The following is a 27,992-nucleotide window of genomic DNA, read 5'->3' as shown; positions in this document are numbered from 1 at the left end:
GAAGGTTAGTAGCAGTGAGGGGGGGGGGGGGGGGGGGGGGGGGGTAGTGGTCACAGGGGTATTTTCAGTTATGGCTTCAGGTCACCGTAACACTGAGTCATCATGCAATGCTGAAGCCTGGCCGGTTACGGAGCGGCCATATGAGAGGCGGCAGATTCCTGAGCCGCCCCCCCGACGGGCCCTGGACGCCCCCCCCCCCCCCGGCTGCAAATAGCCCGCCGCTCCTTCGTGGTCGTTGTGACCGCGCTCTCACAAACGGGACAAACTCCGGAGCACGGGCAGAAAACACAGAGACAGATTTAACATCAGAAACCACAGGTCACTCGAAAATAGACAGCCGCACCTCCTCCTCCTCCGCAGCGTGTCGGCCGTGACGCACAAACAAACACACAAACTTGCGAAGTCCAGCCAGTAAACTTTTGTGTTGTTTTTTTTTCACTGTGTAATTTGATCAAAGCCCTCTCGAAGGAGACGGTGAATCAGGTCCTGAGCGAGAACCCGACGTCAGATTCAGAGTCCAATAATAAAAACGACTTTACTGTTTAGGTGCAACTAGAAATTAGAGAGAATTTAATCCTCCAGCCCGAATGACACATCGAGCCAACCGAGGAGAGACTTTTCCACTTCTCTCTACTTGACCCTCATCGTTTACTTCCCTCATTTGGAATCTGAATTTATTACAATAGTCACATTATTACATTTTTGCGTCTGCAGCTTTTTCAAACTAACTCATAATTCGCTGGCGGTGAGTTATTAATAAAAAGCAGCCGTCAGTTAATCTTTGCATCAGACGCATGAAGCCAGTAACACTGCTCATTAACACAACTCAGGAAACGACCTGCCCCTGGCGCTCCGTCCCTCTGTCACATCCCAGAGGAGAACTCTTCAGGAGAAGGTAGAGGGGGATGAATCCATGTTTGATTCTCTGGTCGACGTGCAGGCTCCGCTGGATGAAGACGAGGGGAGGGAGGGGGTGGAGGGAGTGTGGGGGGGGGGACCTCGCACTCTTCTAAGTGGTCAGTTTGGAGTAGCTGGGCGGGGAGAAGCGTCTCCGCAGGTACTTGAGGATGTAGAGAGGCAGGCAGCTCACCAGCGTGATGACGGTCACCTTCCACAGGAACGACACCGTGGTGATGAAGTAGATGTCTGGAGACAGAGACAGAGACAGAGGTCAGAGGTCAGAGGTCAGAGGTTCCCACAGATTGATAAATGAATGGTGGCAGCAGGGGGCAAGTGGACCAAAGAGTGAAAGACAAGTTCTCGCATGAAGGTAGGAGGAGGTTTGAGAAGAACTGCAGCTGAAACTGAAGTCTGACCATCTGCATGGATGGTAAAAACTTTATGCACATGGCGAACAGCACTTAGTTAGAGATCTGTTGTTGTAATAACTGGTTTTGGGTTCATTGCCTCGATGGTTAACGAAGAGATGGAATCATATCATTTGAATGAAATAACCGTTTTAACAGTTTCATACAAATTCCCCTCAGTAGATAAAGTGTGTAACCTTCACAGGCAACAATAGCCTTAAAGGTTTATTCCAGTCGGACCTGAGGACGGAGGCAAAGGTTCCAGAGAAGCTTCGACCACATGATTCACGATCCTCAGCGGTGCAGAAATGCACACCGCACATAAAGATGAAAATAAAGGCGAGGGGAGCTCCATGTAGGTCACGAGTCTTAATATGGCAACAACTAAATCTGGAGTCAGCTGAAGTAAATAAAAGTGGAACAGCCTGGCAACACACAGCTGGACTGGAGTAATGTAAACAACAACAACAACACTCTGGGCACCGAAGCCCGTTTGTGTTTCTGATTGTGTTCCTGTTGGACATTCAGGAGAGTTTCTATTTCTGTGGGAAGTGTTTTCTACCTTTTCAGTGATAAACACGAGTCACAGCAGCCGCACAGGAAACTGAAAAGGACTCTCTGGCATTTCCTGGTTGATGCGCCGGTGTGTCTATCCTCACTGATGAGAGTTTGTCTCTCACCTTCAGACTTCACAACAACCTGCATACCACGGCTTATTGTGTGAATGGGGGGGGAACCGCTGACGCACCCCCTCAAGGTCGACCGCAGCACAAACCCATCAGGCTGCGGTGAGTCCCCTCCTCTCACGTGTGTTCATTACATTACATCTCATTTTGTCCAAAGCGACTTACAATTAGTACACTCAACATTCATGAGGGGCCAAGGACACTTCGGCATGGGAGAGAGTGGGGTTTGAACCGGCAACCTTCTTGTTGAAGAACCACCACTCGAACCACTAGGCCACACCGCCCCATAGTGTTCACTCACCGATGAAGTCGTGCAGGAAGACGAGCGAGGCCACGTAACAGGCCAGGCTCAGGAGCTCGCCCACGATCATGAGCCAGTGCCACGTCTGGATGGTGAGGGCCACCATCAGCAGCTCCGTCAGGATCAGCGAGGTGAAGGAAATGGCCACGATGTGGACGAACTCCGACTCGAAGAGCAGCAGCGCCCCGTACATGATGATGCTCCCTGCGGACCACAGAGGATCAATTCACTCTCACAACAAGTTTGACTATTTGAATTAAACAATGATCTCTTTAAGAAGTTTGAAACCATCTCGTCCACAAAGAGAATTTGTTTTGAGGACTTTGGAAATATACAGTTTCTGAAGATCGGCTATAAAATGAAACATTCACATCCCTATAACAAAGACATTTATTTTTTATTTTTATAGTTTTACCATCAACTTTATTATATATATAAATATAAATAAGGAGAAAGCCAACCAGATATAGTGCACTTGAATTAAGATTATGAACATATTATGAATATATCTAATCTACTTATTCAAGAAATCTCAGTCTGTCTGTGTGTGGTTATTGTTCAAGGCCCAAGGAAGTCAAGTTTTGGTGGGATTTGAACACGTGACACTTCCAATATTAAAAAGAATGTTGAATAAAAGGGGACTCGTCAACGTATTGATCATAAAATCAGGTCTTTATTGCTGCTGTAGTTTATAGTTTATGGTTTATAATGAATATCGTCCTTACAGCTTTGTACTGAGATGATTCTTTATATATTTTGAGGTTTGGATAATCTCTGTAGAAACTGACTGTGATTTCCAGAAGCCTCTTCCTTACCTTGATAGATACTTATCAGGACCCATAGTAGAAACGTCTTGAACGATAGAGGTCGACCCTGTGACACAAAACAGAAGAACGAGATATCAAATGAATGTGATATCTTGGATTGTGCACGTTGTTGTCTGCTTTGTATCAATGACACACATCACGCACCTTCAACAGATCTTTGTATAACTCCGGGTACAACATGGCCACCTCGGACTCCACGTCCTTGTCCAGCACCAGGGAGAAGACGGGGAACATGGTGTAGATGGTGGAGTAGCTGAGACAGACAGAGTGTTCTCAGTGTGGACAACACCAGATGAGGTTTCACACGTTTCATTGTTGGATTCATTACACATGCATCCGTCGTGCAGCCGATACATTCATATTTTCCCCTGCTCACATTTCAACTCAGAGGAAATGCCACAGAGACGAGGCAGTCGAATGCTCTGGCGATAAGTCACTGGAACTCAGAGTTTCATATCTTACCCGATAATCAGAAATCCCTGGTAGAGAGGGACGGAGGCGAAGTAGAAGACAGACGAGAAGACCGCCTGGGGACAAAAGAGAGGAACATGAAGAGACATTTATTCTTCTGTTCTTATTAATGAACACATACACTTTTCAAAAGCCACAGCAGAACAAGAAGGAGTAGATATAGTAACATATAGTATTACAGTCCAACATGAACCTGTCATGGTAACACAGACTTTAAAAGCCGACCACACTCTGACGAGTCAATCTGCTGAATCCCACATTAAACACAACGCCGCTACTGCACTGACGACTTCTGGCGTCCGTCCCCGGCCGACATGTGGACGGTGCCAGAACGCAGCCGTCCACTCACCAGACGGGTCCCAGCTGCGGCTGTGGCCGGCGTTAACGTGAGACATGTGGAGGACGGTCCTCCCTGAAACCCCAAAGGGCCGCGATGCAGTGAGTCACAGGCCGTCCCCCCACGGCGGGGGTGGAGGCTGGACTCCGAGATGGGAACTGGACTGGGGACGGTGTTCAGTGTGTGTGGGGGGGGGGGTGCTCAGAAGGGCACCACGGGCCCACTCCTCTGAGTCATCGTGGGCCCCACCCATCCGTGACCACCCCTGGAACCTGTCCCGGCCTCGTTCCTCCGGCCTCACATTTAGACTTTTAGGTGTTGTGGATTAACACAAACCAGACAAACGAATCCACTGGACAGTATTGTGTTGTAAATTTAGATCAGTTTAAATGTGGAAAACTACAAAATGACTTTCTTAACTTTCAACACTGACTCACATGCTCAGAGTAAAAGTTCCACATGTTTGTTTCAGGGCTGATTATCAAAAACATATTCAGCTGAACGAGTAAAACCTGTGTTTGCAGTGATTCCTCTTTATTTATGCATCATAACTCTGGTGCCCAGGAATAAAAACCAGCTTTGCTAATAACTTGCAGGTCAAATCTGTGATGGAGCAGAAAAAAAGTTCTCTTTCTTGTATAAGTCACTTACAGAAGAGTTTAATATAATTTTATGTTCAATGTTTTCTGGTGTTACAGTGTCGCTGTTTATTAAATGGTTTGATTTTTGATTAAAAATTAACCTTATTTTTTTAAACAGTGTGTTTTCATTAAACAATGAAAACACTTTTTCCTAATCGATCTGTATCTTCTATAAACAATCATTACAAACTGTGTCACCTCCACCGAGCAGGAGGATTTTTATGTTTTGACAGTTTCTCAGCTACTGAGCTGAATTCCACGGAACGTGGTGGAGGTAACGGCCAAGAAATTAATATTTCCCAGAGAACAATTGGTGGATCTTGATGAAAGAAATGTGGATGATTGATATATGAGTTTGTACAGAGCTAATAGATTCAAACGTGGCTTCAGAAGGAAACTGTTCTAGTTCTGATGAGATGATTAGTTCCCGATGGACAGAAATATTTTCTATTTCAAAACAGTAGCGATATTGAATTAACATCTGCCGTTTCTAGGCTACTGCTCCGATAAATAGAGCATGTGATGTATAACATAACACATTCATTAATGCAGATGTTTTCATTTGTGCTCAGTGGTCTGAGTTTGAATTCAAACTGAGCCAGAGTGGTTCTAGATCAGTTTTAATGCAGCAGAAGGATGTGGATCACGTTTGGGTCGTGCACTCTACCTGCATGGTGCTGATGCACAGACTGCGGTGGATGACGAACTGGCTGAGGGCCGCCGACCTCTTGTAGCTGTTCCGACCGTGGACCATGAGGAGACGACCCAAATGTTTGAACTGAGTCACCGAGAAGTCCGCGGCCAGGGAGGCCTGCTTCCCTTCCTGTGGAGCACACAGCACAGAGGACAGTGAGGACAGTGAGGACAGTGAGGACAAGTCGGGGCTGACCTGAGAAAAGGCCTTTCAGTGCTCCGCCGTGTGGAAACTGAAAAGAGGCTTAAAACACGTGAGAAGAAGAAGAAGTGTCGCTCGGGCCTGAGGACTGTGGATTCTAATACATCCTGGAAACACAAATACACTGAAGACACCGTTTTAATTCATATTAACAAGTGTGGCAGCGACTAATTGGGCTTTTTATTATTATCTACTCATCGGTTCTTCATTCTAATCACAAGTCTTGTATAATCACAATTATACAAAGCATAACATGACATTTTTAAATAGTTTGTTTATTCTGAACAACTGCTCTTTAGCAAATAGTCACTTTTTAAAAGCAAAGAACAAAATGAATGCAAAAATAAACGTGCTTTAAAAAAAGAAAAACAAATCTGAGGTCAAACATTAAATTCCTGAAAGAAAAAGTATAATAAATAAATAAAAAGATCATTCTGAAAGTGATAAAGGGGCCTCAAGACCACCCCCCCCCACACACACACACCCATCAGTCCACTAAACACGTCTGAGTTTTAAAAAGTCATCATGTTCCGCCCCTTCACAAAATGTCTCCCAATTATAATTTCCCCCTAATGTTAAAAACATCCTGAAGATGCACGAGGTTCATGTCGGAGTAAATTTCACGTGTCCATCTTTGCAGGAAAGTCACAGAGAGAGATTCACGGGGAGGCCGGATGAGAAACTCTTACTTTTACTTGAGCTCAAAAGCATCCTGTCATCGTTACTTCCTCAACTCAGACAATAGATCCTCATAAAGAGGAATCATCTGTGTGCACACGTCCCTCTACATGTTTCTGGACGTGAGAGGGATCTTTACAGGAAACCCAGAGAGAGAAGCTGTGAGGCCATGAGACGGACAGAGTCTTACTTTTCCCTCCACTCCCACGCCACAGTCGGCTTCCTGGATCATGCTGACATCGTTTCCTCCGTCCCCTAAGAGAAAACAAAAGGCATGGAAGTGTCAGGATTCACATCAGTGACTCACCAATACAAACTGTTGGTCAAAGTATTGTGTGTGTGTGTGTGTGTGTGTGTGTGTGTGTGTCTGTGTGTGTGTGTGTGTTATGAGACACTCCCTGAATCTGGCCTGATTCAGAGATCAGAGCTGCAGCAAAGGGAGATAAATGTCTGCCTGGAATTTACCAGATCAAAGTTGAGATAAAGGCGCCCAGTGATGCAGCCTCATGAAAAACACGTTAATCATCACAATATTAAATAAACACTCAGATTCAGATTGAATCCATTGAGCAGCCAAGAAGCGTTGTGACATACTTTATTATTTCTAAGTTTTATATTTGTTGGAATCACTGATATCAAGCAGAAAGTTGTGTAACAAAATTAAATTACATGATTCTGTCATCAAAATGTGATTTTACTGAAACTATAATAAATAGAAGTTTGTTTAGTTACATTTTTTTATGGTTAAATTACAAACTGTATTTTAAAAAGCTAAATATTAAGTAAACACAGATACAACCAAATATATGGAACTTAAATTAAGACAATAGACTTTTCTCTAAGTAAAATATAAACATAAATTGCATTGTTTAATTTGTTAAATGAAGGGTTTGATGCTGACATGTCTGTGAAAGCCAATTGTTAACCAGCCGACCGATATATAGGTCGTGTGGTCATGTGCAGCTGCATGTTGTATAGGTTCTGATCATTAAAACATTTAAATCAGATGAGTAGAACTAAGGGGAAGTGACAGTGAGGAGGATATAGATAAACCATAACGTTAAAAAGGAGGAGAGAAGCTGTTGGTTCTCGACTCACCGACAGCACAGGTGAGTTTGTTGGTTCTCTCCTGCAGCAGCCGCACGATCTGGGCCTTCTGCGTGGGGGTGCAGCGGCAGCAGACCACAGCCGGACACTGACACGCCAGCTCCATGAACTCGTACTCGTAGTATTTCAGACAAACCTGAGACGGACCGATCACAACAAATAGGGGGAGGGGGGGGGGGGGACGTCAGGCCACCACACGTAGCTGTTCCACCTGACTTACAGTTACACTCCTGCTGCAGCTCAGAGTCTAACCACAGATACCACTTCCAGAGGTCCTTCACTGGCAGATATGATCATGCATCACACAGAGAATAGATATGTCTGTGTTTCATTAGGAGTGTTATATCAGTGGGAGGAGGGTTAGACATACACACACACACACACACACACACACACACACAGACACGCACAGACACACACAGACACACACAGACACACTCAGTGCTCACCTCAAGCGAGTCCCCCGATATCACCAGAGCACAGTCGTGTTTTCTCCTGAAAGCGTTGAGCTCCAGGTGGGCCTCCCCCCGTGTTGTCACCTGTCACAGTGGAAACCACATTCATCTTCTCACACGTATGAAAGCACAGACACACACACAGAAGAGAGAGACTCCACACAAAGTCGTATCAGGGACGACAATCTGTCAACGTCCTGAACGTTATCAGGAGAATCGCAGCTCGCTTCACTTCAGCTGCAGCGAAGACAAACGTTAGAGCGACTGAAAATCTGCCAGACGTCCGACTAGTGAGCGATTAACTGCTCTGATAAAACGTCTCAGTGTTTTTATGACCACGGGACTTCAGATAACAGCATGTTGTAAAGTTATACGAGTTGATAATCAAATCATTAAGATTCTACTGGGAATTAGGGAGAAGATAAAATTTGATTATCGCCCTTTTTTAGCAGAGCAATGCATCCAAACGTTAACTATCAAATATTTGTGTGAAGAAATTCAATTAAATCATGTGTAGTTACATCAATGTGCACAATACAATTACAACTACATTTATGTGTAGGTCTATATGGACATCTGGGATGTGGGAGGAACTAAAAATCAACTGAGGTTTCCTCACAATTTCTGTCAGATTCAAATATAGATCTACAAACGTTCCAAAAATGCGGCTCAGACGAGGCCCGGTGTAAATCTGTCAACGCGAGTTATGCTCCGGTGTGAATATCCTTCAGCCGCTGACTATTCATACGTCAATCCAGATCAGGCTGTTGGTGGCCACCAGGAAACCAATCCAGATGTATGTGCAACCGGCCCAGTCAGCACTCCCCCGTCCACTGGGACCGAGGTTTTCATGCCGTGCCAACCATTGTTTTCCTCTTCCAGTAACCGCAGTTGTGCGCAAGTTGTAACCTTCCTCTATGGCAGGCGCTCCTGCTGCTCTGGCGCGGCTCCAGAGAGGAAGTCAGAAGGGGGGGGGGGAACTATCAAAGCGACGATGTAGCCTGAAACCTGAAAAACAAATTAGGAAGCGAGCCCTCTGCATGTTCCCTCTGGGAGTGGTTCAGCTGGTTTCTCAGTGCCGACTGTGGCTCGGATGCTTTCTCTGGTGGGAGGTGATTTATTCAGCTGTGGATTCTGGCCCGGCCTGCGTGTGCGTAGTTGTGCGGAGCCGAACGACCACGAGCAAATGGGCCTCGGCCGCAGGGAAGATGGATGCCCGTGGGTCGAGGGAGTGAGGGAAACCGTCAGCGGTGCAGTGAACTGGGATGAACTCTGCGGCGCTGAAAACCTTTGACATGCAGACAAACAGGAAGACGGGTCCTCGCCCGACACTCACCGGCCTGAAGGTGTGGATGTCCTGGTTGCGGGTGATCAGATGAGCGTTCTTCGCGGTGCACGTGGCGGTTTCCAGCTTGTCTCCTGTCAGCATCCACACCTAAAGGAGATCATGAGGAGAACTTATGGTTTTACAAGATGCACTGATGTTGTGATTCTGTAGACTCAGCATTGGAAAACTATAATTGGAAGGTTCAGGCGTTCTGTGGACTAAATACTCCCAAATGAAAAGTCTGAGTTACTAGGACACAATTTGTGGAATTTTAAATGTATTAAACAGATGAAGTTATTATTTTTACCTTCAATGTACTGCGGTGGGGGGGGGGGGTATATTTACAATCACAGAAACTGAGGAAATTCCCCTCAGACTACTTATTTTATTTTGAGTGAAACCTTTTAAATCCAGAACAAATGGGCACAGATACAAATCAGCTTTTTACGATTCTCAAAACCAAAATGTCTCTGACCCCCTGAAGTTTGTCAACCAGCTTCCAATTAAAATGTCAATATAATTAATTCCATTTACTTTAATCAGGTACTTGAATGGGTTTTCTTTACACGGACAGATTTGAAAAACATAACAACCTGTTGTTTTTCTATGTTGTGTGTTTTCAATGTGTTGCTGCTGTGAGCATGAGGCCATCAGTCATCCCCCTGCAAACCTTAATGCCTGCGTTGCGCAGGATCTCCAGGGTGGGCCTGACGTCGGCCTGGAGCTGGTCTTCCACCCCCGTCAGACAGAGCAGCTCCATCTCCATCTCCAGGCTCTCAATCACCGTGGCCACCTTCAGAGAGCGGTCATGGACGCTGAGCTTGGCCTGGACGTACCGCGCCTGGGGACGCAGCCGAGGGACGGGAATAGTTTGAACTGGTTTCAAATGAGGTAAAATCATTGCAAGACAAAAAGACGGAGAGAAAGGGCCAAGAATAGAAGGAGAAAGTATAAACATGGCCACCAGCTGTGGTGGATAAATGAAAACACAGGGAGAAGAACTGCACAACATCCAACACATGACAACCAACATGTACTGAAACCCTCAAAACAGAATATCATAAGTTTCAGTTTAATATAAACCCTGAGAACCACAACGTGTTTAAAGAGCTTGAAGTACAGAACAGACATGATCAACTGGTTCGAGCCCAGTTTAAGATTCCAGCTCCAGGGCAATTTTTCACAGTAAGATAAAGCAAAAAATAATCTGAGTGTGACTCATGCAGGAACACAACTCTGTGCGTGACTCAGTCGGTGAGTCACTGCTGCCCACCCGCTCTGCTCACACAATTATACACTTCAGTAATGGGCCTGGGGATGAAGGCTGCAGGGGAGACGGCCCTGCCTTGCTCTAACAATGAGTGGGGCCTGGGTCTGGGGGGTGTACAGGCCAGAAGGTCAGAGGTTATTCCAATTACCCAAGAATACACTTTGACATTTAGAAATAAATATCCTTCTGCTACAGATTTCGAGAGCATTGAGAGAAACAATGTGCAACACATCTTATTTCTGTGGTTTAACTACACAATAACCCAAAGAGATGGACTCACAGTCCCTCAGCTGAGCCTCAGCTGAGCCTCAGATCACTGTGGGTTGAACGCTCACCTCGAAGTCCTGATACTGCTCCTCCGTCAGGGATTTCTTGGAGACCACGAGGACCCTCAGACCTTCCCTCGCCATGTTTCCACACTTGAAAACAGAGAGAACATCTGGAGTCAGCAGGTCACAGCATTAAAACCGAGGTGATTTGTGAAGAAGAGGGAAAACCCACCTCCTCCTCCAGCCAGTCGTTGTACTGGACGATGCCGGCCATCACCACATCAGCACCCTTCATGTAGAAAGTGATCTCCCCGGTTGATTCATCCTGCAAAACAAATGGTCTCAGTTAATTCAGTGTGAAACAGGAACAGGATCTAGAAAACCTGACAAACCCTGACATGAGAAACACGAGGAGAGAATTTCCACTGGATGCCCACGTGAGCCAACTGGGAGGCTGGGAGATTTCTGTGTTGCCTAGAAATGCTTAACTTATTTTGATATTCAGAGTTTGGCTTGAAAATATTATCTCGGGGAAGTCAGGTTTCAAGATCCCAGGCTTCCTGAGTCACGATCCAGCCAACACAAACAAAGTTAGTCATCGGCCTTAGTCAGAGGTCGTTGTAAGGTAAAGTTTTCCTCAGATAATATAATATAAAATAAATATGTTTGGGGGGTTTTCGTGTGAAAGTCAGTGTCGAGTACTGAGCAGCGTCATAGTTACGACCACTGACTATAATGGAAAATAACTGAATTACATTATCTTTTACATGAATGCCTCTTATTGTGAAAGACACCTATATTCCATATATATATTATACTGCTGTTAAGTATACTACAGTGATTTTATACACACTCATATTGTACCTAACTATACAATTAATGTGTGTAAGTTTATTTAAATCCATATACTTAATGCTCAAATACAGTTTTTACATCCTGTGCTGCAGAGCTTTACTAAAGTCTGTTTCTCTACAAGTAATATTTGTGAAAAGTTTATATTATGTACATACTCTCTGCATTTTTTTAAATTCAATATTATATTTTATTGCCTATTTTATTCCCCCGGAGTGACATCAATAAAGTTCTTATTTTTAAATCAAATACAGAACATAAAGGATAATGCATGAGAGCTGTGAACATGTGTGGAGGAATCTCATTGGCTCTCACTCGCACGATGATGCCCATCCTCTTGCTCTCATAGGTGAAGGGGAATATCTGCAGGATGGTGAAGTTCAGGATTTGGCCAGTAGGGGTCCGCAGCTGCATGGAGGACTGGTCTCGTCCCACCAGTGTGAGCCCGACACTCTCAGTCCACTGCACCAGCGACACCTATCAACACAGAGTAGAGACCATGGTGGCTGACGTTTAAAATAATATAAACACACACCTGTAAATAAAGGAGGTAAAGACGAACAGACTGACATGTTGTTGTTGTTGTTTTATAATATTAACATCGTTTAAGAAGAGAGACAAGTGACCGCTGCTCTGGTTTCTATTCTTCCCATGAAGAAGCCATTATGTCGATATGATGTTCCATTCAGGGATCACACAGAGAGCAGCAGAGACACTTTGGAGGAGAACAGCCGGTCAGAAAGCACAGTCGCCATTTAGCTTCAAATCAATAGCTCCAGCGTTTCCAGCACTCACAGCCATCGATCCATAAACTGAAGGAGAAGACCGATTCTCAACTGAGAATATTGTTCCTGCTTGATTCTTCCTGAAGGACAGATGACATCCATTAATACAATGTGTGTGTGTGTGTGTGTGTGTTTGTTTGGGGGGGAGGATTGCCCAATAACTTCCAGACCAGAAGCCAGGTCACATGACCAATTCATCATCCATCTTCTGACAGAGCTAATAGCCCAGAGGCCAAATGGACGCACAGGAGAGAAGCCAACACAGATTCCCACATTCCAACTTTTAAAAACCGCAGGATTTGTGTTTCCCGACATTTCTTATTTTTGGAAATGCCATGAGCACGTCGTCTGGCGATGCTCTTCAACGTCACAATCACTCTCGCTGCTGTTAAGGTTTCTCATCCAGGTTTGGCAAATATGAAGATTAGTCACGGGCTAGAAATTATTGATGTGTGTGTGTGGGGGGGGGGGGGGGGGGGGGGGTTCGAAGATCCAGGGTCCGCCACAACAGGACCACCTTGTTACAGCAGCGTCTGGCTCGGCCATAGACTCATGACTGGGCTGATAATGCTGCGTCCAGTGGCCTTGACTCAGAACCACCACGTAGAGGACAGTGTTTGTTTTATGAGCTGAAAGCCAAAGTGATTCAGATTTCAGATTTCGTTTGTGAATCACACAAACTGTGTGTGTGTGTGTGTGTGTGTGTGTGTGTGTGTGTGGAGGGGGGGACATGGGTTAGTTCCAGTAACTCTATTTCTCCTTTAATGACAACGCGAGATAAGAGCATTTATCAAGAATTTCTCAGATTTCCCAGGGAATCACTAATGGATCATAGGTCAGTAATTTAAATCTAGGACACTGATATCTCTAAGTATCTATATCTATATTCTTCACAGATGTTTTATTACCAATACCAAAATGAACACACGACAACCTTTCCGTCTTCTGCACGTGCCGATCTCCAAAAAGTGAAAACCACAGAGAAGAAAGTTACTGATGTGGTGAAACCCATGTGTTCAACAGTCACTGACATTGTGTCGCAGCCAGAAACCCAAACCTATATCGAGACTTCCTGAAAAACCAGCTAACACAAACTGAATCTCTGTCTCGGTCGAGTGGAACCAGTACAGTGCTGCATCTCAGAGAACTTCATCTAAACTCTAATTCAACAGCTGCAGCAGTACAGAGCCCACTTCTTTAATCACTGCGGGTACACAGGGTTCTATTAATGTATACGATCAAAAGAGGAAAGTCAAAAGGGGATAAGTGCAGTGAGCTGTGAGGCACATTAAGGAAATCCGTATTTACACCGAGAGGAAACTGATCAAGTTGAATTTCACATCCTCTTCCTAACGTTTCAAAGAATTCACTCTGGTCAAGGACAGAACATGTGGAATGTTCCACTTTAAGGAAGAAAGACACGTCGACAATCAAATTAATGGCTGTGGACGAAAAAAGCCAAGAATCGGAAGTGTGTTCTCCCGTCTGTGTTTCCCTGTTTGGCCTCGAGAACCTGATGTTTAGGTAAATGAAGTGTACATTTCCCTTCAGCTCAGAGTGAGATGTGTATCAATCTAAAAGGTCTTTGGTTGTGTGGCGTTTTGTTTACGTTTCACCACCTGATGGAAATATTTCAGCTCTTTGTTTTATAAATGTTGGAAACGTTCAAGGGTCCGTTTCCACAAACACAGAACAAAGAAGAAAACAAAACAAGCACAATAGATAATTGTTTTGCTTCTGATTGAGAAAAGACAATTTTACCTTTTTGTTTTTGCAGTCGGTAACTATTTTTATTTAGTTTACTTCCTACTTATTGCATTTTAATAATATACCTGCAGAGAGAGAGAGAGAGAGTGTGTGAAAGAAAGAGAGATAGGGAGAGGGAGAGAGAGAGAGAGAGAGAGAGAGAGAGAGAGAGAGAGAGAAAGTTTTGGCTCTGATGAGTTCAAAATGACTTGTTTCTTCCTCATTGAAAAATCCAGGATCTTTGAAAATTTGAATATCTTTGATTTTCAGAAATTTTACTGAATATATTGCATGATTCTTTTACTTCCATAAAAGTATTTTTTCCAAATTTGTGTACTCAAGACTTTAAATTACATTCACATTCACATTTGTGTCAGTTGCACATTAGAATATGATAAATTTAAGGTGGGCATAGAAACTTTTCTCTTTCAGCAATAAATGTAAAAGCAGCGAGGTAAAGGTGAAGCAAAGTCCTAAAATAACAAAAAACGAGTCATATTTTTGACTGGACGGGTACTTTAAAGTCCTTTATGATCCATTTGATGATTTAAAGACAAATATAAATCATATTAATCCCATCCGCCCTGTAGGTTTTAAAAGTTGCATGTCATATTTCTGCATCAACGTCAATAATCAAACTGTAAGAATCTGGATTGGCTCTGTGTGGCTTCTTACCTCATCGGGGCTGGACGCCTGGTAGACCCTGCACGTGTCCTCATAGTGCTGCTCCGCCTCGGCCTGGTCCGTCACCCCGTTGGACTCGTACACCGGGGTCACGTTGTGCACCAGGGCGATGGCCTTCACCGCCTCGTGAACTCTGCTGATGATGGTCTTGCGGACCTTGGTGGCCGCCGGCGCCCGGGAGGCTGGAAGGTCATGGGCGGGCTGAGGACAAATCACAGAGGGCGATATGAGAGGAATCTGAAAAGAGCTGTGACACTCACCAAAGAGAAGAAGCTGAAACTCTCAAACTGAAGAATGATCATTTGGTTTTTACATGTATGGATCTTTAGGTTCCTGTCTTTATCTTTCTCTATCACCGCTTTATCTTGCCTCCTCTTTCTCTTCTTATTATGTTCAAAAGAACACATACAAGAGGCTAATTGGAAAACAGGGAACACGAACTGGGGACGTGAAGGTTTAAGTTTGATAAACCAGTTGCTCAACCAAACCCAGCTTCAATCACGGCTGTGACAGTGGCCCGTAAACACAACCAGATGTGCAAAAGAAAAAACATGAGGAATTTGCTTTTGCATTGTGAACCTTTGCTATTTTTAGAGAGCCGTGCGTTCCAGGGGTTAATGGCGGCGTCATTAAAGAAGTCCGGTCAGTGCTTCGCTTGTGGGCTAATCCTGTTTCCTGCTCCGCTAACCTCTGGTGTCAGAGGGGACAAAGAGTGTCATCTGAGGACAGGAAGCATTCAGCCAAACAATAATCACAAACTCATACGTTTCTTAAAACAATGTCCAGGTCTGTTTGCTTTACTCTTTCCCAAGCTGTGGGGAATTTCAATCTTTTGTTTTGTAAATCTTGTTGTGAATGGATTTGTTTCATTTCTTCTTGCATCTTATCTTATTTGATCTTACCTGTGTGTAGGCGCTGAACACGTGGCTCTGCACCTCATCCATCGAGTCCATCCCATAGGCCACAGTCCCAAGGTGCAGCCGCCGGAACACCATTTCATTTTGGGTTAGAGTCCCTGGAAAAGATCATATTACAAATTACATTTCATTGCAAAATACTAAATAATTCGCACATTTTTGCATAATTGCTAACAGCATAAAATTAGGAGATGGTGCTTTAGATAATGGGCATTAAAATGAATATTGGGAAGTTATAGTTATAATCTATAAAGCTGCTTTTTGACATGTGCTGAGTTTAATCTCCTGCAATTATCCGGAAGAGGCTCCATGTGAGAACGCAAATGTTCTCCTGAGATTTCTGTGTTGTGAACCGGATAATCTCCTGCTGTGTTCTTAGTATGTGAAAGAAAAACTCCTGAGAGGGTCGGGACCCGATCGGACCGGACATTCTCCAGAGGTCACGGAAATGGCCTCAAAGTCTTTTCCTGCACCAATCTCACTCGTAGGGATTTACAGACATTAATCACAGATTGTGTTTGAAGAACGTTGTCACTCCACACAACCTCTGTATCCTCACACTCACTTTAAAAGCATTTTCAAGACCTTGTGCCCCCCCCCCCCCCCCGGCCTTATCACACTCTGGATGAGGAAATGGCCGATCATTTAATTGGGCACGAGGGCTGTAAATCTGACAGGCAGCGCCGTGCGTCTGAGGAAAAGCACTGATGGAGGTAAAGGTGTGAATTAATGAGAGACTAAAGGCTTTTCTTTAAGGGGCCAATAAGGAACAGCTTCCACACCCCCCCAGGGCAGGAAACGACTTAACTCTGCCCAACTGGATTCTCCCTTGGTAAATCCTCAGCTCTCTCACCGCTCAGTTTAGAAGTCCTACCTGTCTTGTCGGTCAGCAGGTAGGAGATGCGTCCCAGCTGCTCAGGGATGGTGCTCGCCCTCACCAGCGTCCCGGGGATCTTGGAGTCTTTCTTAATCATCCAGCTGAAAACCATCTTTCCCATATCCAGATTGACACGCAAGCTGCGTCCAATAAGAAACCACCACAAATCAATGTACTGCTCTCTGGCTGTGAACTCATAAATACAATACTGCAGGTGAGGAATCTTTGAATCGCACCTGATGGGCACGATGTGTGAGAACAGCAGCAGGAAGCGGAAGATCTGGAGGTACCAGCGGCCGGCGAAGTGCTGGAGGGCGACCATGACCAGTGACACCAGGACCAGGGCCACGAACAGGATCTTAGTCAGACAGTTCACCTCCAGGTCAAACAAACCAACCTGGGCAGCAGAGGTCACCATTAGGCATCAGATCAACACATGTACATGACGTGTAGGTCAAATAATGCTAAACATCTGTCTATGTAGATCTTAAAATCTGCAATTGTGCAAATGAAACGAAAGGAATGATTGTGTCCAGCCCCACTGTACCTTGTGCCTCGGGTTGGAGGTGTTCATGACGCTGCGCAGCTCCTTTCCTGTGTAGATCACAACCCCCACCACTGTGCCTGAAAGGGGGGGGGGAGAGAGAAAATGCTTCAGGCCAATATCATCCAGGAGCAACGTATAAATATAATATGTCATGTTTCCCAGACTCATAATCACAATGAGTAGACTTTTGTAAATGAAGAATGTCATTTTGGAATAAAGGCTACACACAGATGCTTAATAGATCACACATGTGTAAGAAGAACACTTTCTCCAGCATCGTGCTGAGCTGCCCTGGAGCGATTTCCAGCGGTGTGAGCTAAGAGGGAAGATTGGTCCTGGTTACCTCCGGGGTCTTACTGGCTTCTTAATCCCCGGACAGATATTTACCAGAGGCTACAACGGTGCTGGCCCACAGTGTGTTCTCGATGCTGAGGCTCTCGTTGACTGGGGGATCTCCATCTTCCTGTAACGGTTGATACCACACAGTGAGGGGGGGAGGGGGACACACACGACCAAACTAGTCAAATAACTGATTGTCTACCCATATGTCTATGATGTGTTCAGCAAACAAAAAGGAGAGTTCAACGGACGGGATAATTATTTATATAACGACATTTCTGGCGTCCTCTGTTTGTTTTAAGTGAGTTTTGAGAATTTGTTCACAAAGGTTGATCCTCATTCCTGTATTCAGACATGAAAACACACATTTAACAGAATGAGGTGATTAAGTTCTCCATCACTAACACGGAATAACTGTCAGTTAGGATTCCAGAAAGGCCACGAATAGAAAACCAGTGTTGATGCACAGATATGAGTTTGTGGATGGTTTCTTGTTCTGTTTGTTTTCTCTAAGTTCTGCTGCGTGTGGTAATATCCATCATGCACAAGCTTCCATGTTCACTCCATAGAAAACTTAATAAGGTCGATATCCAAGCACATTAAAAGAGTTTCAAATGAAGGGCTGCATGTTTGAAAAGAGGCAGAAAAGTTATGTGAGCACTCACCCTGGTAAAAGTTCCAATGAAGTTATGGATGTCGATATTCGGCTCTTCGGCGTAAACATAAGATCTGATTTGGAGGAGGTCCTGGAACACATTCGAAAAATTGTTTAATATCAACAACATTATTAAAGTATGTCACATGACATATTACATATGGACACCAGCATCCATCTTTAAATCATCATCTACAGTTTGTGTCGCAGCAGTGTTTGCTATGTTGAGAACTTCTGCCTGAGGCCAGGAACTGTTATGAGGCATTCAAAATAAAAAATAAATATTCCCACACTTGTTTGACAAATATAGCATTTGCTTGATTTCTGCTTATATGTAAATCCGGAGGCACACAACGTTTACCCTCAAACAAGAAGCCAAGTACACACGCTCGATGGTGTGGGGCCGATAAGGTGAAGTGAGAACGACAATAAGCAAATTATATTTGTGACATCATCACATTTTATTTGCATTCAGCCTGTTTCAAGCCCTCATCTGTTTGCTTCTCGTTCTCTGCTCACACATATGTTTCAACACGTGATATTAATCTGTTCTCAAAAACAGGTTTGACTCTTTCTGTCGTAAGATAAGTGAACTTGTAGAAAACACCGCTTCATTAAAATCACATGTTAATGGAGCTGTCACTTCCAGAGTCAATTCTGATTTTATAACCACGAACACAAATTAAAGATAAACTGCTGTGCTTTGATTTCACTGACATTTCCATACAAATTCACATGTAAACGACAAAATATATATTTCTTAATTTCTTATTTCAGCCGTGTTCGTATCCATTACATCGATTATCAATTTATCAGATTATTATTATCTCCATTCATCACATGTGCAATAAAAATCTTCATAGTGTCTTGATCCGAAACAAAGATATTCAACTGCATCTGAGACGACAATGAAAACATAGAAATATTAAAAAGACTGAATCAATGATAAATCCCTCAAACAAATAATAATTATCAAAACAGTTGCCAACGAATTTGCTGTTGATGGACCGATAATCAGCTTTTAGCCAGTAATGGTCATCATTAGCCATTTCATAAATATTAAAATCCAGCAAAATGTCTTTGTGACGGCAGCCTTACGTCCAGATTGACAGTTTGTATAGGAGTGTTGTTTGCGTTATAGTTTTGCATTTTACATTGACATCTCTCGCCCAAGGCTACGAGGCTGACAGGTAACTCTGCATTTATGTGCTCTTTGACATTTGTTTGACAAACATGGCTGTTATTTTATTCTTATTAGATCCTGAATCCTGAGGCATAAGCTGCTTATCTTCAGAAAACCATCTGAGGGATCGGAGGAGCAGGAGGCGACAGGAGCAGGAGGCGACAGGAGCAGGGGGAGTTTGACAAGCAGCAGTTCAAGGTTGAGTCAGACTCAATCAACTTACTGTCATTGTTGATGTTGTGTTATTGTGGTTTTATCCTCTTGTGAAGCGCTTTGTAGCCTTGTTAAGAACACTGCTATACGAATAAGACTTATTATTATTATTGCTAAAACAACTAAACGTTATTATAGAACAATCTGCTGATTAATCATTTAATCTATAATGTGCCATTAAAGTTTTCAAAGCCCGAATTACATCTTCAAAGTGTTTAATACTGAAATTCACTGTATTTTTTAAATAAGCCTGAAGAGCTCATCAGGTCTGAGTTGAACCTTCAGATCCATGAAGTTCTCAGAGGACCAGGACCTGCACTGAAAGTACCGCTCTGTCCTCATCAAGGTATTGGACATGTCCCCATGTGGCAATAACTCCAGAATTCAATGTCATAAACACAGTGTCGCAACTTTCAATCTCTCCCCCATCTTTTAATCCATGACTCACAGCAGCGGTTGGCAGCCTCTGCGTGCAGGCCACTGGGAGGCGCAGTTTCCAGTCCGTCTCTCCGTCCAGCTGGTCAGTCCGCAGGAAGCAGGAGCCTGGAAGGGAGGAGAGGACAAGAAGTGCCACTGAGGCCAGGAGGAAACACACTTACCCCTAGAGGGCAACAACACACAGGCTTAGTGCGACAAAGGGACTCGTTATCTGGATGCTTGATGATGGCACTGAATGTACTTATTCATACTTCTATACATATCGAAGGCTACATGTCCACAGTTGTTCTGATTTGTGAATGACCACATTTAAATGGTCTTGGAAACACATTGACCCGGAGTCGCATGTGAATCAGCAACTTCTGAGGGAGCTGGCTGCAGAGTGCTTGTGGGATCAAGCCAGGGCAGAAGTGGAGGCATCCAGCGAGGCCCATCCCCCCCACCAGCCTGCGTGCGTCATCCTGGCCTAGGCTCTTCATAATTGACCTAATGGCCTCCACATGGAAGAGAGATAACCAAGCACTATTTCCAGTAAAACAAAGCTGTTGTTTTTCCCTCCCCCAACAGGAAGACGCAAACCAAAACACGCATGTAGCTTCTCTCACACAGTCACGTTTGTTTATCTGGAGGCTGAAAATATAAAAAGGTATTTGAAATGTGCTGTGACTCAGTCTGGGCCTTTTTTGAATTGACTTGTTTGTATATTTGCAAATACACAAAACAACGCAACTCTCCACGTCAGTGTCATCACTCGCGAATCTCCTTCTGATCCGTATTTGATTATTCAGATGAGGACGCCTCCTCCTCATGTCTCCTGTTTTCTCTTTGCATTTGATTTTTTGCGGGTGTGCCCCAGATTCTCGTCTCATTAATTTCCTCCTCATTTGAAAGACAAAATTGGCCGATAGACAAAGAGAGAACATTTTTGTCTACTGTTAAATGCAGACGGCAGTCCCCCCCCCCCCCCCCCCCCCCCACCAAACTTTGAGTGATAGTTTAGTACTGGACCCGATTGCAATTTAGACCTTGGAGGACTTCCTGTCCTGGCTCAGGGCTAATCCCTGCACCTCAGCGCCTTTTTTAAACAAGTCATTTCCCCAGGCAGCCCGCCAGCCAGCCAGGCAGCCAGTCTGTTGTGGAGATCTGGATGAATGACCAGCAGATGTTTACCATTTCTTTCAGAGGTCCTTAAAAAGATCATGTCAGCAGGAACACGCTGGTTCTACAAAGAAAAGGGCAGAAAGAAAAACATGAGTTCCCTAATCTTCCTCCTCCTCCTCCTCCTCTTCCTCCTCTGTTCTTTTAACTGTGGCAAAGTTTAGACTTTTTGCTTTTCATGTGCCACGTTACCAAACAGCTAGCCAGTCACAATAATAAGCCCCTGCAGCACAAATCATCCTGTCGTGGCCCGAGCAGGACCCTGACCAGGTTTCACTCCCCCCCGACCCGCCCCTCTGCTCCCCCAACAGTTTATGGATTATTGCTAAGTGGTCGATAGTCTAATAAAGATGTATTATGACTCCTTGAAATGCAGGTTAATTTAAAAATTCCACCGCTTTCCCCTTTGTCAGCTCCTGGTTTCACCTCCGCTCGAGTGTCTCCCTGAATTGTGAGCCACATAACTCTGAATCACTCAGTCATATTAGTGAAACGTGTGGGACAACATGTGTGACCTTTCCTTCAGCTCCGGTGAAATGAGTGATTCAGGGAGAAGCCCTCGCTCGGAAACTGAACACAGGGCTCGCTTCTCGTATTTCAAGCACTAAGATCTCAGAGAACCCACTCGGCAAAACCACAGATTCACCCTCACAGCTCAAACTAACTTATGAACAAACCCATAAACCTAAAAAAAAAAAATATATATATATCAATAAATAGTACTTAATTGAATTTGTGTCCAAGATCTAATTGAAGGTATTCTAGGTTCCATGTCTCCTGTGAATGCATCGAGGTTGACAGGCTGAAGCTGGGCATTGATCACAAGATTACAAAATCTTTACTAACTCCTTTCACCTCAGTCACCACCGGAGCACAGGAGATTAACAGCCCCCTCATTATCCACTCTCATATAAACGGAAACTTGACAGTCCTTAAAAACGCACAAAGCAAAAAAAAAAGGCAAAACTAGTCACAGATGTGGATGAAGCAATCTGCAACGAACCTTCTCCACGATTATAAGGTCTCCCACTTGAATCCCACTGCTTTTAACCTTCACTGTACCTGGAACACAGATGAAAAAAAGTGTTTGGTTAATTCACACCTTAAAGATTAAATCAGATCTTCAAATGAATCAATCGTCTTGGTTTGAATTCTCAATAAACAGACACAGACTTTAAAAAGCAGTGGAATTTAATTCTTCTGGCTTTAAAATAAAGTTTGATGTGTTTTCTTTTTAATCAAACATATCTATAAACATCTACTACTAATGTCTCCTCCTGGTGAACCCATGTGTCACCAGTCAGCCCAGTAATTTTCCATGCAGATTGGGAGGAATGCTCGGGAAGCTGAGCCTTTTCTCTCCTTCCATTTGGAACCGACGGGCAAAATTGTTTGGAAGAGATCACCGACCCTTGACCTTTCGCTGTGACCCCTGGGCTTTGCATATGTGAGACATTAAAGCACATTAATATTGCTATTGCATTAGGGGTTCTTGGGACTTCACAGCAGCGCTTGGCTCTATTTGTGCCATAAATTCTATTTTTACAGAATAAAAGATCAACAAAGAAAAAGTCGGCTTCAGGTCAGAGCTCTCAGAAACAAACTGTATCTAAAGAGAAAGGACGAGGAGATGAGAAGCTCTGACTTCTTCACCATACAGTTTCTATAAAACCCTCAAATATGCAGTGGGGCCGCTATCATGGCGGCAACCAGTCACTGTGTTTATGGGTAAAACAAGCTGCCACATCAAAGGGACAAAGTGATGGAAACCACAAGAGGTCTCCTGCTTTTTATTGCTGGTAGCACTTTATACCAAGGCCTCTTATGTACACTTTTACATCTCTGCTTTGAATTACCTTCCATTTCCCCCAGCCCCAATAAGTTTTATTAGGACCAACCTCCTACAGTTAATAGACGCTGATCCTGAGAAATAAGCAACACGGCTCAGATATCAACTCAGACTAAACATCGGCAGCTCGGCCCCGAGCCTCTGATCCTCACCTCTCGTTGAGAGCTTGCTGTAAATCTGAGAGTTCACTTCTTTGTCTCGAAGATAGCATCTTATTTCTTCCACTGCCTCTCGCATGATGGTGATGGTCAGTACGAGACCCTGGAGAGGAGAAAAGGACGAAAACCACAAACCAACATTGACTTTCAGAGCTGTGGAAATACCAAAGTATAATGCACAGAACAAAGTATGAGAACAGACAAATGCTATTGACCGGACAAGTAGCAGTTAAAAAAACGACACATACCAGAGGGACCCAGTAGGTGTAGAGGGCCCCCAAGCGCAGCTCTTCAATAAACTGAGAGCAGGCCAGAAGCAAAAAGTACAAGTTGAAGAAGTATTTGTACTCGTTGTACAGCACCTGAGAACAGACAAGAGAAGTACTCAGTGGAATATTTGCTTCGGACAGAAACTTTAACAAATGTATGAAAAATTAAATGAATGAAAAATGAAATGAGTTCTAGATCCCTGGTTTCCTTTCTTGTTTATAGTTGATTGTAATTAAGTTTATGGTTAAACTGTAAAATATCAAGCTGCATTTACATTTCTTGATTAGTCATCAGGGTTTGATAATGACATCTTAGGGCCACTTATTAATAAATATGAACAGATGTATCAGTGACAGAAATATTTTACTGACCAATAACGGCATCAGCACACTTTTAATTTACATCGTTCCGGCTCTTAAATGTATTTTCATTTGTAAATGTCAGTTTGAGCAGTTTAATAATCCATAAAGGCCGTTTTATGACATTTCATAAAGTAAAGGATTAAAGAGAGCTGAAAAAGAATTGATAACTGATAATGTTAATATTATAGCATTTTATATTATAATGTAATGTAATTTAGTTGCAGTTGAGGATTGAGGAATGATTGTTCTATGCTGGACTCATTCAATCACAAATATTAAAAGGGTCTTTACCACATAACTATTTGGGCCAAATTCATATCAACATATCCGTCACTCGCAAGCTTTTAACAAAACATAGCCCAGGCTCAGTCTACAAATCTCATTTAAACACAAATAGTTGTTCCTCCACCGTTGTTGTTCATATAATCAACACACATACTACAACTTTACTCAATTTCATTACCACCGTGGTGCTAGATTACAATCAGGGGAAAGCTTGAGTCATTTCTAAAAGCGTCGAGCAGCAGCACAGAGAAAGAAACGTAATACGATAATATGTTTTAGTGAGAAGAACTGAAAGTAAATAAAAAGCACAAAGTTTTGCAATGCAAATAGGTGTTTGCAAATTTGAGCTACTTTCAGCGTCGGCCTTCATACACAAAATTAAGATCTTGAGACAACTGAATATCTGGAAAACAAATGTGTATGTAAATCATAGCAGGAAAATGCACAGAGTCCAAAGACAGCACGCAGCTGAGTCACAACCGTCCACGAAGGAAAAGTCACTTCCACACTCATCTGAACCTCTGAAGCTGAACGTGACGAAAGTGGTGCAAAAAGATTGTGAAGATGTTTTTCCTTAATGTGGTTGAATTGATCTCCTTCTGACACGTCTTTCAAATGTCTTCATTTGAACATGAGACACTGGATTATTACCTGAAGGTCTCATTGTGTTGACATGTGAAGTGTTGTCATTTAGAAGCCATGATGATATTGCAGTGCCAGTGTCAACATTAGGGTTGCAAAATTCCGGGAATGTTCAAAGTTGGAAACTTTCCATGGAATATACGGGAATATACAGGAATAAACTGGAAATTGTGTGGGTAACTTATACTCACTGTATTTACCTTGTCATATACAGACATAAATATAAACATTTTGTTTTTTCATAGGCGGATTTGAGCCCTGAGGAAAATGTGGGCACTTGTCTATATGCTTCTGCATCTTTGTGTCTTTCTCAACATAGGTCTTTGCACAGTATTTGCACATGTACACAGCCTTTCCTTCTACATTGGCTGAGGTGAAATGTCTCCACACATGAGATAGTGCACGTGGCATTATTATGTAGAATAGGTTGAGAAAAAAGCTTGTAAAAAAACACTAATGCAATGCTAGAGATATAAATAATTGGAATCGTCTTTAAAAATATTTTACAATTGATGGATAAATGAATAGAAAGTTTCCGGAAATTTACCAGATATTGTCCGCCCCTTTGCAACCCTAGTCAAGATGTCATATGACAAGTACGAATATTAAAAATCTCTGGGCTCCGGGAGGTGGGGGGTTCTCGTGTGGGCTAAGGAGAGGAAAGGTGAAGGCGTGACCTTTGGCTGACACTCACCATAGGCAGGAAGGTGAAGAAGTTGTACTTCTGGTTGTTAATGACATTCCGGGGGAACCGCTGCTCCCTCTTTTCTGGGTGGCCGAGCCAAACGGTGCGTGGCCGGAAGTCGCCCATGCCACAGCACCTGGACCAGGGGCAGCACCTGAGAGGAAACACCAGGGAGGGTTACACAACGTTTAGTCCCACCGCAGGAATGTAAACAAATCTGACTCACAACCCTGTTTTGTGTTGAGTGAACCTGTTGATAAGGCTGCTGCACTTTTAATGTATTTGCTGTCACATCTCCTTGTTAATCATTTGCTTATTGAAGCCGAGCCAAAGATCCACGACCACAGAGTCAAGAGAGATGGCGTCTTAGGAAAGAAACATTAACCTCATCTGAAACCGGGCGGCGACTCCCTTCACGCCACCAAAACAAAACGTTCCTCCTCAATAGACCACCGGGTCAGAGACCTCGTGACTGTTACCTGACTGAGCAGGTGAAAAAAGATTTAATATAAGTTCACAGCCTCTATCAGCGGCAGGCAGTGATTTTTATTCTCCGGCAGTAAAAGAGGATTAACCACATTTCATAATGCAGCAGCAACAATATTCACTGTTCATAAATACAGTTATTCTGACAACCGAAAGTGGTTGAACTGGATCCCAACTGGAACCAGTTCTCGATTCCCCCGCCCCACATTTCAGAGGCCATGCAAATATGTAGTCATTTTGGATCAGGGTTGACTGAAGGCACTCAAACGTAAAGAACAGTGTTTAAAGACCAGAGAATAAAGATCTATTAGTGAAGCTGCAGATTCCAACCAACTGAATCCCCCCCCTGCTGTGACCTGCAGTGACCTGAAGGGGAAGTGACAAGTCGCTCCAGTGTTTGGTTTTGTCCTTTCTGGGCTCCTGTAGAAAAACAACAACCCACTCTGTGGAAGAGGACCCACTTTCAATGAGGGTATAAACGCACAATATGTAACTTTAGCCACTAGGGGGTCTCTCAATCAAAACAACAGCAAAAGACCTTGTTTGATGATACCATAAAGATTACTTACCCTGACACGAGTAAGATGATGTATTGTATTAAAGTTGTTTTCACATTAAGCAGCAAACATCAATGAATATTTGAGAACCATTAAAAGTGGCCAATACAAATAGATGGAAGGCTAACAGAGTGTTTTACCTTCATAATGCATCGTCGGCCCCAGAGGTTAAAGCAGAGACGGATAAATTTGATTTGACGCAATTAAAACTCGACCAATATGAGACTTCCTGTTACCTTGAATAAATATGCAGATTTCTCTGGGTTTGTTGGAAACATTTTGGGATCATGTGAGGAAACAAGTCCCTTAAATATATTATATATGTCGAGTTGTTGTTTTTTCAAGACATTTTAATGAAGAATTGTTGTGTTTGTGATGCTGTGTGTATCTTTGTATCTAAATTCTCCTCCTGTGGTGTCATCCAAGTGTCCGTTAGCCCCGGTATTCAAATCTGACCAAAAACGACATCATTTACTCCATGTTTTATACCTAAATGTTTATTATTCTCAACCCGAGTTGTGCGTGGAACACAACGGACATTTACGCTAAAAGCCCGGTGTATATGACGCAGCTCCGAGGGGCGTACAGACACTGGGATGACACCACAGCATCAGTACTGTGTTTGGTTTGTCCAGTCCGGGCTACTGTAAAAAAAAACATGGCTGCCTCCACAGAGAGGACCTGCACCGGATGTAAATATAGAGTATTTGAATATAAATGGCTCATTCTGGGGTTAAGAAAACAACAATTTGGATGAAACACACAAGTGAAAACATCTGAACATCTGTAATAGCTCATAAATCTGCCAATAGGTCATTTGAACCTACAGCCTACACACTGGACCTTTAACTGACATGATGCTGCATAATTCAACTGACTTGCTATGGTTTATTGTTCTTATGGTGTTTACACATAATGATAATAACGTTGGCCATGTTCTACACCTTCCTTTAGAGGGGGGGGGGGGGCATCTATATAGATAAAAAAATGTGTAAATAATAAAACACACATATGATCAGAACCAGGAATTAGCCGGGTCCCTGCCTGGCTGCTGGATTAACGTGCCTCTAACCCGCGGGCCTCCGGGTCCGCGCAGCTTCCCGAGCAAATATTGACATCCTGGGCGTTGGAGGTGCACTTGCCCCGGAAAAGGGGACGTCCCGCCCGGTGTAGCCTCGGCTAGCGGTGCTAAGGCTACACCCGGCTGCTACATTTACTAGCCCGAACACAGATGCTAGCGGTGGGTTCCGACCCGTGGATCTCGTCAGCGCCTTGCTAGCTCTAGGAGACACAATGCGGAGCCGCGCCTGTGAGCCGCCATCCCGGCTGCAGCGACCCGGACACCAGCCACCTGACTCGCGGTGGTTCCGTGTTCATGTGTCCCTCTCCTCGCCACCCCTCCGCCCCAGCAGCGGCCCTTACCCATTCCGGTTTTTCCCGTCGTGTCGCTTCGGTCGCCTCACGGGCTGGAGCGGAATGTTGTCGGTCATGTCTGGAGCCTCGGTGGCGGCCGGTCGCTGCTGGAAGCCCCGGGAGGACGCGCTGGTGGAGGCGGCGGCGGCGGTTCTGGGCGGAGGCTTCCCCAGCTGTCAGTCACTCAGGACGGGGACAGGCTCAGCGAACCCGTCCTCCACCACACATGACTCACTGGAGGATTCACACTGTTTATTCTGTATTAACATAAACATTATTATCACCTGGGATTTTACTATAAAAGTGCAAATTATTCTATA

At 43.9% G+C, this 27,992-nt stretch overlaps 1 protein-coding gene across 1 annotated transcript; it reads right to left on the bottom strand.

The window, feature by feature from the left end:
• Window positions 1-29: 29 nt before the first annotated feature.
• LOC133956755 (probable phospholipid-transporting ATPase IIA) lies at window positions 30-27,885 on the bottom strand (the record flags this gene model as incomplete). Its single annotated transcript, XM_062392049.1, is given in 28 exon segments — window positions 30-1,146; window positions 2,295-2,498; window positions 3,110-3,167; window positions 3,266-3,374; window positions 3,584-3,648; window positions 5,238-5,393; window positions 6,334-6,398; window positions 7,242-7,386; window positions 7,700-7,789; window positions 9,042-9,140; window positions 9,703-9,873; window positions 10,638-10,721; window positions 10,804-10,896; window positions 11,739-11,900; window positions 14,630-14,839; window positions 15,541-15,653; window positions 16,430-16,572; window positions 16,669-16,829; window positions 16,980-17,056; window positions 17,367-17,442; window positions 17,984-18,064; window positions 19,818-19,912; window positions 20,978-21,029; window positions 21,969-22,027; window positions 22,967-23,075; window positions 23,221-23,334; window positions 25,226-25,370; window positions 27,682-27,885. Coding segments are annotated over 28 exon segments (3,141 nt in total). The 5' UTR covers window positions 27,750-27,885.
• Window positions 27,886-27,992: the final 107 nt, after the last annotated feature.

The sequence above is a fragment of the Platichthys flesus genome, chromosome 7 (assembly GCF_949316205.1).
Source record: "Platichthys flesus chromosome 7, fPlaFle2.1, whole genome shotgun sequence".
NCBI classification, from domain to species: domain Eukaryota; kingdom Metazoa; phylum Chordata; class Actinopteri; order Pleuronectiformes; family Pleuronectidae; genus Platichthys; species Platichthys flesus.
The sequence above is the reverse complement of the archived record's forward strand: the minus strand, read 5'-3'. Positions and strand labels throughout refer to the sequence as shown.